Source organism: Aspergillus fijiensis (genome assembly GCF_003184825.1).
Source record: "Aspergillus fijiensis CBS 313.89 unplaced genomic scaffold BO72scaffold_5, whole genome shotgun sequence".
Lineage (NCBI taxonomy): Eukaryota > Fungi > Ascomycota > Eurotiomycetes > Eurotiales > Aspergillaceae > Aspergillus > Aspergillus fijiensis.
Window position 1 is genome coordinate 668947 of NW_024468981.1, and position 12073 is coordinate 681019.

The 12073-nt window shown below is 58.1% G+C and overlaps 5 protein-coding genes across 5 annotated transcripts; 2 read left to right on the forward strand and 3 right to left on the reverse strand.

The window, feature by feature from the left end:
- Window positions 1–514: 514 nt before the first annotated feature.
- Window positions 515–2386, reverse strand: BO72DRAFT_516580 (putative MFS transporter; the record flags this gene model as incomplete). Its single annotated transcript, XM_040949593.1, has 5 exons — window positions 515–752; window positions 822–1042; window positions 1132–1393; window positions 1452–2111; window positions 2172–2386. 5 exons carry the CDS (start codon window positions 2384–2386, stop codon window positions 515–517), a joined length of 1596 nt encoding a protein of 531 aa, XP_040805574.1.
- A 956-nt stretch (window positions 2387–3342) lies between these two features.
- Window positions 3343–4656, reverse strand: BO72DRAFT_474677 (Gfo/Idh/MocA family protein; the record flags this gene model as incomplete). The annotated part of the gene is made up of 1 exon (XM_040947284.1): window positions 3343–4656. The coding sequence occupies one exon, from the start codon at window positions 4654–4656 to the stop codon at window positions 3343–3345; it is 1314 nt and encodes a 437-aa protein (XP_040805575.1).
- A 551-nt stretch (window positions 4657–5207) lies between these two features.
- BO72DRAFT_516585 (SGNH hydrolase) lies at window positions 5208–6147 on the forward strand (the record flags this gene model as incomplete). Its single annotated transcript, XM_040949594.1, has 3 exons — window positions 5208–5495; window positions 5577–5681; window positions 5779–6147. The coding sequence occupies 3 exons, from the start codon at window positions 5208–5210 to the stop codon at window positions 6145–6147; spliced, it is 762 nt and encodes a 253-aa protein (XP_040805576.1).
- Window positions 6148–6839: 692 nt separating this feature from the next.
- BO72DRAFT_337529 (fungal specific transcription factor domain-containing protein) lies at window positions 6840–8813 on the reverse strand (the record flags this gene model as incomplete). The annotated part of the gene is made up of 4 exons (XM_040940568.1): window positions 6840–7043; window positions 7115–7508; window positions 7605–8039; window positions 8113–8813. Coding segments are annotated over 4 exons (1734 nt in total), but the record flags the coding sequence as incomplete, so codon positions are not given.
- Window positions 8814–9614: 801 nt separating this feature from the next.
- Window positions 9615–11837, forward strand: BO72DRAFT_516588 (uncharacterized protein; the record flags this gene model as incomplete). Its single annotated transcript, XM_040949595.1, has 1 exon — window positions 9615–11837. The coding sequence occupies one exon, from the start codon at window positions 9615–9617 to the stop codon at window positions 11835–11837; it is 2223 nt and encodes a 740-aa protein (XP_040805578.1).
- Between the last annotated feature and the right edge of the window lie 236 nt (window positions 11838–12073).

The following is a 12073-nucleotide window of genomic DNA, read 5'->3' on the forward strand; positions in this document are numbered from 1 at the left end:
TATTTCTAAAACCGCACCTGTTGAAGACAAGTCCCATTCAACCCGTTGTGTCATTCACTTTACTTCTTGTAAGGACCTAAGACAAAAAGATTTCGTCGATGCCCAACTGACGAGAATCTCAGATTAGAGAAGAAAAGAAGCCTTCCGTCACACGCACCGGTGGGCAGTACATCTTGGACCTTCCACCTATTCTTTACCCCGAAAACGATCTACTTTTCGTCTGCAGCATACATATCGTTTCTCCTCAACACGCCCAACCCCCGGCTCGGCGATCGATGCAAGGGATGTATCAGGCCTCCATCCATTGCCATGAAGTGGTTGTTGTTCGATTCAGTCCAGGTTCAGAAGCCTCAGTCTGAAACTTGCATATACGAGCCCTGTCTCGAGAACTATACATTTTATACGTTGGTTGAACTAAGCCCACACGGCATCTCAAACCTTCAATCAAATCCCCCCTCATCCCATCGACACCAGGCGCCCGCAACCAAGTCCCTTCGTCTACCGCAGGCGCCTATCAGTACACGTAGACAAAATCCTCATTCATCCGATCCGTCACGTCATGCAAACCGTTATCCTGGTCGATTTCCTGGCGGTAGTCGTGGACCTGCTCGAGCTGGACGGCGTCGCCCTTGAGCTGCTCCTCGTGCGCGGGGGCGGCGGCGGCCCCGTCGGGGACCGGGTCTCCCTTGCCGAGCTCACGACGCTTGCTCGCGTGTTGCTTATTGAGGTACATGAGGTAGAAGGGGATCAAGCTGATTCTCAGTCAGCTCGAGAAGCCACGGGAGACACAAGGGTGCCGGGGAAAGAGAGGGGGGACGTACGCAGACACCACGCCCACGGTCACGAACATGACCAGGTTGGCGATGAGACCGGTGCGGTACAGCGGGGCCTCGTTGGTCGAGTACAGCAGCGGGCCGATGACGTTGCCGGCGCACATGCCCACGAACACCACGCCCGAGGTGCACTTCTTCTTGGTGTCCCCGCCGGTATTCTGGGCCTGCCACGCGTAGATGAGCGGGGTGATGGCTGCTAGGGTGGAGACCTGTTGTTGGACGTATCGGTGGACGTATCAGTGATTTTTCTCGGCTTCAAAGAATGGTTTTGGAAGGTCCAGCGCTGCGAGAGACATACCAGGTAGTATCCGAACAGCAGCACGCCTTTCTGCTCGCGCGGCACGGTGAGCATCAGGACCGTGCCCACGGTGGGCAGGACGCTGATGCCGGCGATGGTCCAACCCTTGGACCGGATCCGCGTGGCCACCCAGCCCGTGCCCAGGATCGAGAGCACCTGGATGACTCCGAAGGGGATGTTGAAGAGGATGGTCTCGAAGCTGCCGAAGCCGAAGGAGCTGACGATCAGGGAGCCGAAGGTCCCGATGCCGCCGCTGGCGATGCTGCATCACAACGTCAGGATTGGGATGTCTCACGGGGCGGGAAACAGGGGTTACTCACGAGATGGTGATGATGGCGAGGAACCAGCCCCATGTCTTCAGGTCCAGGGCCGTCTCCCACACGTGCTCCCAGCGCCACTGTCGTGTCGCGATCCCCATCTGGTTGGCGCGCAGCCGCTCCGTGGCGATGATCCGTTCCCGCATGGTGAGATACTTGGCCTCCATGGGGGAGTCGGGCATCAGCCAGAGGACCACGGCGGAGTAGGCGACGGTCAGCAGGCCGCAGAAGAGGAAGATGGTCTGGTAGCGATACATGGAGCCGTGCTGGATGTGGCCAAGCCCGTAGGTGAGGAGGCTGCCCACGATCGAGGTGACGCCGTTCATCGCGTTCCAGTAGCTGGTGCGCAGCGTCTGCTCGCGCCGCCGCCACCACATCTGGGTGATCGCCACGCAGGAGGGGGCGATGAGCGCCTCAAAGGCGCCCAGCACAAATCGCATCCCCAGCAGCGACTTGAAGTCGGTGCATGCCGACATGATGGACAGCGCGGACCCCCAGAAGAAGATCGCCGCGGCTAGTACCTTCCCCGTTGGAAGCTTGACCAGGGCCAGCGCCGCGAGCGGCTGCATTACCAGCTCCGCTAGATACAGGATCGACCCCAGCCAGGAGTACTGCCGGCCGTGCAGGTGGGCGTCGGTCGTGAGGCCGAAGATGGAGACGTAACTGAAGAAAGATTCAGCGGCAGCTCGCGACACCTGCGCATTGAAACATCAAGGCACCTACCTCAGGGAGCTCTTGTCCAGCTGCTGGAAGAAATACGCCCACAGGATGATCACCAGCACCCGCTTGTCAATCCGCCGCACCACTGCCTTTTCCTCCTCAGGAGTGAATTCGACCTCCTCCGCGGCCCGGTTGGCCAGGAACTGAACAGCATTGGAGCTTGCCGTGTATGTCGGAGGCTCGATCGGGGAGATTTCATCATTGTTGTGCGCCGCCATGGTGGCTGACGATGGTGCTGGGGTTGGTGAGATGGAATGAGGGAAAGGGGTCCTGCAATTCCAACCTGGCAGCGTAGGGATCTTTGTACCTCGGTAGCTAGCCAGACGAACGGTTGAGCTAAGGTACGAGAAAATACTGAATCGGAGGAAAGGGTCTTATATCCCTGTCGTTCCTTCGACGGCGCCAGACTGCAGAGATGGCTCCGTGTCTGATCACGGGGACAGAAAGAATGCGGAGGCATGACAGAGGGAGGCTTGAAGTCTACCTAGACGCCACATAGGACGAAGCTACCTTTCGCACCAATGGGGAATTCCGGGGGAGTGAATGGGCAAAAGAACGAGCTGACCTTGCCCTAAGATTGCAATACATAATTCAAATAAATGATTCACAAGCGCGTTGCACTGCGACGCAAGGAATTGAAATCGGTTACGCAAGACTTGATGGCATGACTGGGGTTGGGGTACCCCACACATCCGCGGCGGTATTTCGCCTCCAGAGATTTAAGTCCACCGTTATCGTTGTAGCGTATTGTACAGTACTTTCCACGACCTTTCTTCCGTTTCAGCCGTTCGCATTTCTTCCGTCCAAATTATCCGCTTGCCCACGACTTCCCCGCATTCCGCTGGGTGTCTCTTGGCGTGGCTTCCCCACTCATCCGGTACGGATTTGTCTGCCCAGTTAGGGCATGGCGTTGTGTTAGCTGGAAACCAGCACCAGAAGCATCTCGCGTATTGACATTGGTGGAAGCGAGAGAGAGAAGCTGGGAAATGGTGACACTATTATGATTGGCTGTATGTCTATCACAACGCCTTCGAACCAAGTTGTGGTCTATGTGCACGTCCAGTAGCTTACGAGAGTTTACTGTAAATACACCAATGCACATCGCGAAGAAAAAGATTAAATCATATTAAATCGCAGATTGAAATCTACCATCTATCTAACTAGCTAAATGGACCTAGGGCAGCGTGAGAAGGTCGGCGACGTGGACGACCTGCCCGGTGCGAATGGCGCGGTTCGCCGCCATGCCGGTCAGGATGGAGGCAGCGCCGTTGACATGGTTCGCTGCGCGCTTGAAGTCATCCTGCTCCGAAGTGCCACCGCCGAATAGCTCCCGGAGCATGAGGGTATCCCCTCCGCCATGCCCACCCGCCGTCTGCTTGACCTCGATCTCCCGTGGCGGCTCGAACAGCGGGCGCAGCAGCAGGGTGATGCGCTCCGCCGCACCCTCTTGGGCCTGCTCGCCCCCGGAGTTGACGTAGCTGCTCTCGACCACCTCGGCCTCGAGTCGCCCGCCGGTCCCGTTGAAGCTGACGCGGAAGCCTTCCCAGGGGGCGTAGGCCGTCAGGGAGTAGGTCAGGACGGCACGGTTCTCGTAGCGGACGATCACATTCATTGTATCCTCGATGCTGATGCCGTCGCTGAAGACGCTCTGGTCGCGGTAGTAGGAGTCCTCGTGCTCGGCGTCGAGGTAGAGGGCCTTGAGAGTAGGGTTGCGGTCGAGGTGGAGGGCGAAGGGGTCGTCCTGGGCGGCGGGGCTGCCGTGGGCGCGGGTGTAGAACTGGCGCACCCCGCGACTCTCCGCGTTCTCCTTGCCGTAGAAGCGCAGGTCGCCCTGCGCAAAGACGGTGGCCGGGCGCGACTGCAGCCACCAATTGACCAGGTCGAAGTGGTGGGTGGACTTGTGGATCAGCAGGCCGCCGCTGTTCCGGGCGTCGCGGTGCCAGCGCCGGAAGTAGTCGGCGCCGTGCTGGGTATTCAGCATCCACTCGAAATGCACACTCGTTACTGTGCCGATGGCTCCGGACCGAAGGACCTCGAATATCTTGCTGTTATGCGGCGCATATCGATAGTTGAAGGTAACGCGCACCTTCCGCTGCGTCCGCTCCACCGCGTCGAAGATCTCCCGGCATCGCGGCGCGTCGATCGTCATCGGCTTCTCCGTCACCACATTGCAGCCCAGCTCCATGGCCCGCACGATGTATGTGTGGTGCGTGCGGTCGATGGTCGTGACGATGATCTCGTCTGGTCGCGTTTCTGCCACCATCCGGTCGAAGTCGGCGGCCAGATAGGTTGGCACTACCCCTCCTCCGAGGCTCTCGACCTTGGAGCGGGCGTAGTTGAGCCGGGTCTGGTTGGTGTCGCACAGGGCCACCAGCTCACTGGTCTCGCTGAATTCGCGGGCCAGACTGGTGTAGAACATTCCGGCACGGCCCCCGGTGCCCACGAGGGCATATCGCCTTTTGGGCGACGAAGATGCTGTTCGTGTCATGTTGCAAAAATTCGGGACGCGGACGGAACGAGTAGACAAAGACATAAAGGCACTCCTTCTCTTCGAGCCAAATGCCTTGACATATATACAGCCGAGGTCATGTTTTTCCATCTCTCTCATGATTGGTGGCATTTAATAAGGTCGTATGCATATTCGAGGAGGGGGAAGGCAGTACATCAGCCGGATGATTTCAAATTGCCGGATGATGCGGGGGCGGGGCAAGCGGGTAAATTCCTGGGCAGGGGAGAAGCAGTCGACGGTTCTCACCTGCTTCACCCAGCAATAATGACAAATGACCATATTCTGTGATCTGTTCGAACTTGCATGGACATAATGAAGGAGAACCATCTCCCGCGCACATCATTCGCGGATTCTTTGTCTTCAGAAGCGGGGTTATACTATACAGACATATGCAGATCGCACGGCTAGAGGGTCGATGGCCAATATAAAGGCAAAGCCAAGAGTTCCTGGGCTCCGACCCAAGAATCAACAAAGCAGACCTCGCAGCAGAAGTCGTCCATCAATTCAGTCATTATCCGGCTCCAGTCAAAATGATGATCTCGAGGACGCTAGCCCTCTTGGCCAGTGTGGCCCCGGCTCTGGCAACCAAACCGGCCGCATTTTACTTGGCAGGTGACTCGACCACCGCGGCGCAGTCCTCTGGGGGTGGTGGGTGGGGAGTGGGATTCCTGGCCACGCTCACCGATGGTGCCATTGGCACTGACCTGGGGTATAACGGGGACACAACCGCGAGCTTTGTGGCGGGGGGCGCCTGGGCGAATGTCATCGATGCCGTCACCCGCAGTAAGGTCTCCTATCAGCCCTACGTGACCATTCAGGTAAGCAAGGGCCCACTCCCAACAATCAAATAAGTAGCGGTCATGGCCATCTCTGACGGACATCTATCTCGTATAATCTAGTTCGGCCACAACGATCAGAAGAACACCTCGGGGGTCACCCTCGAAGACTATGCCACGAACCTGCAGACCATGGCGGAGGCGGTAGTCACCGCTGGAGGAATCCCGGTACGTGAAGACATCCACATCATACCGTCACCCCTCAGACATTGGCATTATGACAAGGACCAACTAACCCACATTCATTTCTTCCCCCGGTGCCCAGATCCTAGTGACTCCCATCTCCCGCCGCACCTTCAACTCCACCACAGGAACGGTGATTGAGGACCTGGCCACCCAGCGCAACATCACCATCAGCGTCGCGGAGTCCATCGCCGTCGACTATATCGACCTGAATGAGGCCAGCACCGTGTACCTGGACGCCATCGGGGCCACGGACGCGGCCAGCTACAACCGGATCTCCACCGACTATACCCACCTGAACCCGGTTGGCAGCGTCGTTTTCGGCAACATGGTGAGCTGGCTGTTGCTGACCACCACCTCGCTGGCCGGCAATCTGGCCGACTATACCGTGCCCAACGCGGAGATCGTGGCCGCTATCGCCAATGGCACCTACATCTATCCCGAAGTGTAGGGAATAGCGAATGCGAGCATCGGGAAAGTGGAGGTCAGGTCGATCGGGAACGTTCGACTTCGGTCTGCGCAGATGGTGAGAAGGGCTGGTGGCTGGAGCTACTCTGTACCATCCTTTTCTTTACGCGTTCTTTGTGCTGGAGGTACTCGTGGGATAACTGAGAGCGTAATGGTAAATGGCCGATGTTTGATTTGTGTGAACAAGAGCCCGTTCTATAGGAGCAGTTTTACAGTCTCTACGTGAGTAGACAAAAAAATGTCCAGTCCAAGCATGAGATCTGAGGCTGTGGAGAAGACACGTTTGAGACATCCAACTTTACATCGCGAATTAGACGCAGGACAAGACATATGAACAGAGGCACAACAGTCACCGACCATAACAGTCGCATCCTAAATCGAACCTCGGAAAGAATTGGTGTGCATGACGCCCGGGAAATTCTAAAGATTCTAGCTGTTAAGGTTGCGAATGGCGGGTGCACGAAACGGAAGCGGGGGGCTCACCAGGGTATCGAACTCCATCCAGCTTGCCGACTCGGCGGCAGGACCGCTGCTGAGCTCCCCAGCGTCAAAGGCCTCGAGGCACGGAACTGAGATCCCAAGTAGCATGGCGTAGTCGGCGATGGTCATTTCCACCGGGTCGGGCGCAACGGGGACCCTCTGCGGGGCGTTATTGTTGGCGTAACGCTCGATCAAGCGCAACCCTTCCTGACGGAGCTCCTCCAGCACCGCCACGTACTGGGCCACCAAGGGGCTGTCGTGCACAAACCGCGTCAGCTGTTCGCAGCATCGTGTCGCCGCGTTAAGGTGCTGATAGTAGATCTCGACCGGGGCAGCCGCCTGCTGGATCGTGTGGACGAATAGCACCGTCGCGGCCGTGAAGGCATAGTAGCAGGTTGCCTAGATAAGACCGATCAGCTTCCGGCCGTACATGAGATAATCTCTCCATTGCGAAGGAAGGACCAACCTACCCAGAACGATCGATACATTGAACTGGTCTGAAACATGTGATAGATACGGTCGGCGATGCACAGCGCCGCCTGCAAGCACTTGCTGATGCCATCGTTCACCACCACGCCACCACCACCGCCGTCCCGCCCGGTCACGAAATTCGTCAGCAGCAGCGGTCGGTTGGTGAGGATGACGGCGTGCCAGTAGGTCAGGTTCAGGACGTCTCGCTGTCGTTGCAGGATGGGCAGCTGCGGCGCCGTGCTCCCGCTGTGCAACTGCAAAAAGCCCGGCAAGCTGTGGCGCCACTGCGACAGCCGATCCGAAAACTCTTTGGCCAGGCGGCATTGGTCAGCCAAGGCGATGGGGCGGATTGCATAGAGGTGGCGCAGGATTAGTCCGAGGACCCGATGAAGTCTGCTCAGAACCATCAGCTCAGCTCAAAGATGCAACAGCGCCTTGAGTTTCAATACCCGGAGGCCACGGGGGGCGATGGGTGGTGGTATATCCTACCGGTAGTATAGGACTGGCGCCATCATCACCGAGTAGCCCGTGGGCACCGTGAATTGGAGGTCGACGGGCTCGTCAACGAGACTGTGGTCCGCGGGCAGCTCCTGATCGATGTCTTCGTCGTGGAAGATGCGCGGTCGGCCCAGCGTCAGGCAGAGGTGGATGTCCAGGCAGTAAGCAGTCCAGAAGGTGCGGCGGCGGCAGTCAAGAGTGATGCGACTTGCCGGACTATCCGCGGGGGGGTTGATGATGCGCTTCCGGTGCAGCCCTAACGCCAGCGCCAGGCGGGCAGTCGTGCCGAATAGACTCCAGCAATGGTTGACTCGGGACCGGGCCAGCAGCCAGAAGCATTGGTAGAGACGCGCCTGCACGCTGGCCAGGCAGACGGTCGCCCGTTCCCTGGCGAGCTGATAGTCGGCGGCGAGGAAGTACCGAATACTAATTTTCGGCCTCTGTCAGTCTAGAACAACCATGAGCTCGCAACAAGAATGGTGCGTATGTGGATACGAACCTTCTGTCCTCACCGTTCGGGAGCGGATCTTGGTTGAGATGCTCCTGCGCCATCGCAAAGATCATCCAGAGGACGGCGCGCCGGGCGGGGGCATCCACGGCATGTCGCATGGAGCCCATCGTCTCGTGGAACTCGCAGAGCCACTCCTCGACCATCGGCTGGTGCACCATCCGATCGATCGGCACGGTGAAGTCGAAGAACCGCCGGAACAGGATGGTGCTCTCCTTGACAGAGAGCATGACGGAGGGCGTGGCGTCGTCGTACTCCGGCAGCGGCGCATCGCCAAAGGTGAAGGCGGATTGCGAGCCCTCGCTGGACCGGAGGCGCTCCCGGACACAGGCCAGGAAGGAGACCCCCGAGGCCGGACCAACATAGTGGCCCTCGAGATCATTGATACCTTCCAGTGATGCGTGGGATGCGGGCTCCCTCGCTGCGTTTACCCGAGCGTTCGCCCCGGCCAGGTCGAAGAGGCCTGGCGACGACGGTAGGTCAGTCTGGCGATCTCTGACTTCCGAGCCGGGGTGGGTCTCGACTGCTTCATCGATTGTATGCTGGTCATTGCTCAAGGAGATGGGTGTCGTCGCCATCTCCGCTCGGGGTTTCCGTCCCCGTTTGTGCGGAGCAGCAAAGATGCAGCTCGTGTGGTCTCGGATGCAGTGCGGGCATGGCTTGGTGCCGGTACATCGGATCTTCCTCCTGCAGTGCCGTGCATTTGATCAGACATGCAGTTGGGTCAAAACAGAGACACAGAATGCACGAATATCAGAGCGTACTAACTTCTTGCAGTGTTCGCAAGCACGCGAAGCTCGCAGTCGCCGAGACAGCGCGCCACTCGTTCTCGCCGGCGTGGGACCAGAAGCAGAGCCAGGGCTATCTCCATCGAGAATCGATGGATTAATCCGTCCAGAATCCATAAGTTCGGTGCCAATCTGTCGCATATTCGGCTTCAATCAGAATCTGGAGTGTGGTACAGGACAGAAAAACGGCAAATACTGTACAGCGAGGAAGGTAGAGCTGGCAGGGAGAATGTCTGATTATCCGAATACCCTCGGATGGAATGCCGCCGGATATTTGGAATGGAGTAATAATCTATTAATTGACGGGAAACGGATAATTGGCGGACACGGGTCGGCTATTTTGATTTATTCAATCTACATACGCATGCCAGTGGGTCTTTAGCCTCGTTAAGATTTTTAGTCATTCATTAGCCTCGGAAGTGAGTCTCCATCATCGGGGATAACTGCCAGGCCCTATAGCGGGGCGAACCGCCAAAGAAACCCGGGGAAAATATGAGGAATATGTGTATGACCCCGCATATTTCCCCGTGCTGGTGTGATTTTATTCTGTAGATATCGCAAGGGGGAAGGGGATCACAATAGGACTATTACACTATGGCATTTCCGACTATAAAGCCGGGCTTCATGCAGCAGCCCTTCACCTCGGTCTAGCATGTTGAACAAGCATCGCTTTGTTCAATCCTTCGTCGCTCATTCTCTATCACTATGGCATATTTGCCTGCAGCCGCCGCCTTCCTGACGGCCTTATTTTCCGGGTCTGCCTACGCCGCGACGGCCTACATCGACCCGGACCTCACCCCGTCTTTCCCCACCGTGGATCCGATTTCCTATGTTGATACCAGCCGGACGGAGTATGATCGAATTGTGCTCAATGTCAACGGCAAGCCATTTTTTTACAACGGGGTGCAGCTGCGCGTCGATAAGATGAAGAGCCAGTGGAACATGACGGATGCGCAGATCAGCCCTTTCTTTCAGCGTGTCGCCAACGACGGATTCACCGTGGTGAACTCGCAGATCACCTGGTGGGACATCCAGCCAGACACCTACTACAATGCCACCGAGTCGACCTACATCCGGGGCGGCAGCTACACGGCCACCAATTACGCTGACGAGGCCTCGCACGAGATCGGCTACAACGCCAGCGACGCGTCGCAGCAGGAGCTGACCTACCTCAAGTTCGATTTCACGGCGTATACGCTGGACCAGATCGATGCGGTCAAGGTGCGTGTTTACGTCAATGCCGCTCCCGATGGCGATGTGGCCTTCTCGGCCAACCTCTACGGCATCACCAACAACACTTGGTCTGCCGACACCCTAACCTGGAGCAACGCCCCCAACCATGATGGCATTCAGGTCCAGGGCACGAACGGCACCGACTACTGGTTGACTGCCAGCAACCCCTCGTGGGACCCGATCAACGAAGCCTCGTACTATGATTTCGACGCCTCTGATTTCATCGTCAATCACTGCCCCGACGGCATCGCTAGCTTCATCCTACAGCCGCAAGTGAACGACACCGCCGTGACCAACGGAGCCACCCTCGACGGCGTGCGTGGGACGTACCCACCGGAGCTCTGGCTCTCGAGCAGCGATAGCTGGAACTTCGATCACGTTGACAACGTGCTTGACTGGGCGGGCGCCGCGGGTCTCAAGATGGAGTTCCTTTGGTTCGGCTCCGACACGACCAGCGCCACGGTGGACTTCCGTGTCCCGTACTTCGTCTACCGACACGTACTTGTCCAGAAGGTGCAGTCGGACGGCACGGTGGTGCCGGCGATGCTCAAGATGCAGGGTTACGGCCAGGGAGTGTACTGGTACCTGACCGACAAGAACGACCTCGCGCTGCGGGCGCTGGAGAAAACGGCGCTCAAGACGCTCCTCAACCACGTGGCCGAGTACAACGCGGCCAACGGGGACCTGAAGACGCTGGTGGGAGTGGACGTGGCTAACGAGAATTCAGTGACGCACATTCATGGCGTGGGGGACACCGTCTACCACAACCCGCTCACCTGGGGCGCCTACGGCAACTTCTCCTCCCAGGCCGCCTTCGTCGCACGCACCGAGTGGGAGTACTCGGTCAACCTGGCCAACGGGGTCAAGGAGTCGAATTATCCCGTGTGGACGCGGCTGAACACCTTCACCACCGCCGAGGAGAAGTCGATCGACTACAACGAGGCCCAGCGGTTGACGACGGGCACCAGCCTCGACTTCGTCGGCCTCGACCCCTACTCGACCTCGACGTCGGTGCTGTACGCCTACGGCCATGAGACCGTTGCCATCGGCGGCTCAGACGAGAATTGGGCCAGCGGGTCCAATCTGCCCATGGTCATGGAGAACTCGGGTGCCACCTCCTCCGCCGAGTCCCTGCTGATGGCCTCGCTGGCGGGCGGCGCCTTCTACAACGTCTACGAGTACATGGGCCCGGACAACTATGGCCTATACTACCCCAAGAGCACCACCACGCGGGACTTTACCCCGGTCCCGCGCAGCTCCTACGTCGCCGATGTGATCGCAACCAACAAGCTACTCAAGGCACTCGCGCTGGACCTCTCGACCAAGCTGCCCGCCGGCGCCGGCGGCACCCGCCTCGTCTACTTCAACCCCTTCAGCAACAGCACCCTTGACCAGCGCAGCATCGGGGACTTTACCGTCAGCTACAGCCCCGCCTCTACTGGCGGCGTGGGCATTGGCATCCTCCGCAGCGACCAGACTCTGCTCCTGGCCAGTACGCGCAACTCCACCTTCACCGTCGCCGGCCTGTCCACCTACGGCATCAGCGCCGTTGAATATGGCTACTACACCTCGGCCGGAGACTTCGTCGCCAATGGCACTGTCACCTACACCTCCACCTCGACCGGTCTCACCGTCCCGGTTCGCCAGGATCAGCTGGTTCACATTGAGACGAAGACGGCCTTCACCCTGCCCTAAGTGGGTCGTACCGTGGTGGTGGGTAGGTAGCATGGGCACCCATTGCTCTTGGGAAGTAGTGGAACACACTCAATGTAAATAATTTTAAGTCCTCCGTACAGTCCCCTAATTCACGAATGACAACTCCTGTGGGCTGTGGACATAGCTTCTAAGTTTAAAAAGATACCTCATGTATAAAGTTGTGATCGGTGCTGGTAAGAGTGCCGGGACCTTCCGAACCACCCAAGCCCTTCAGC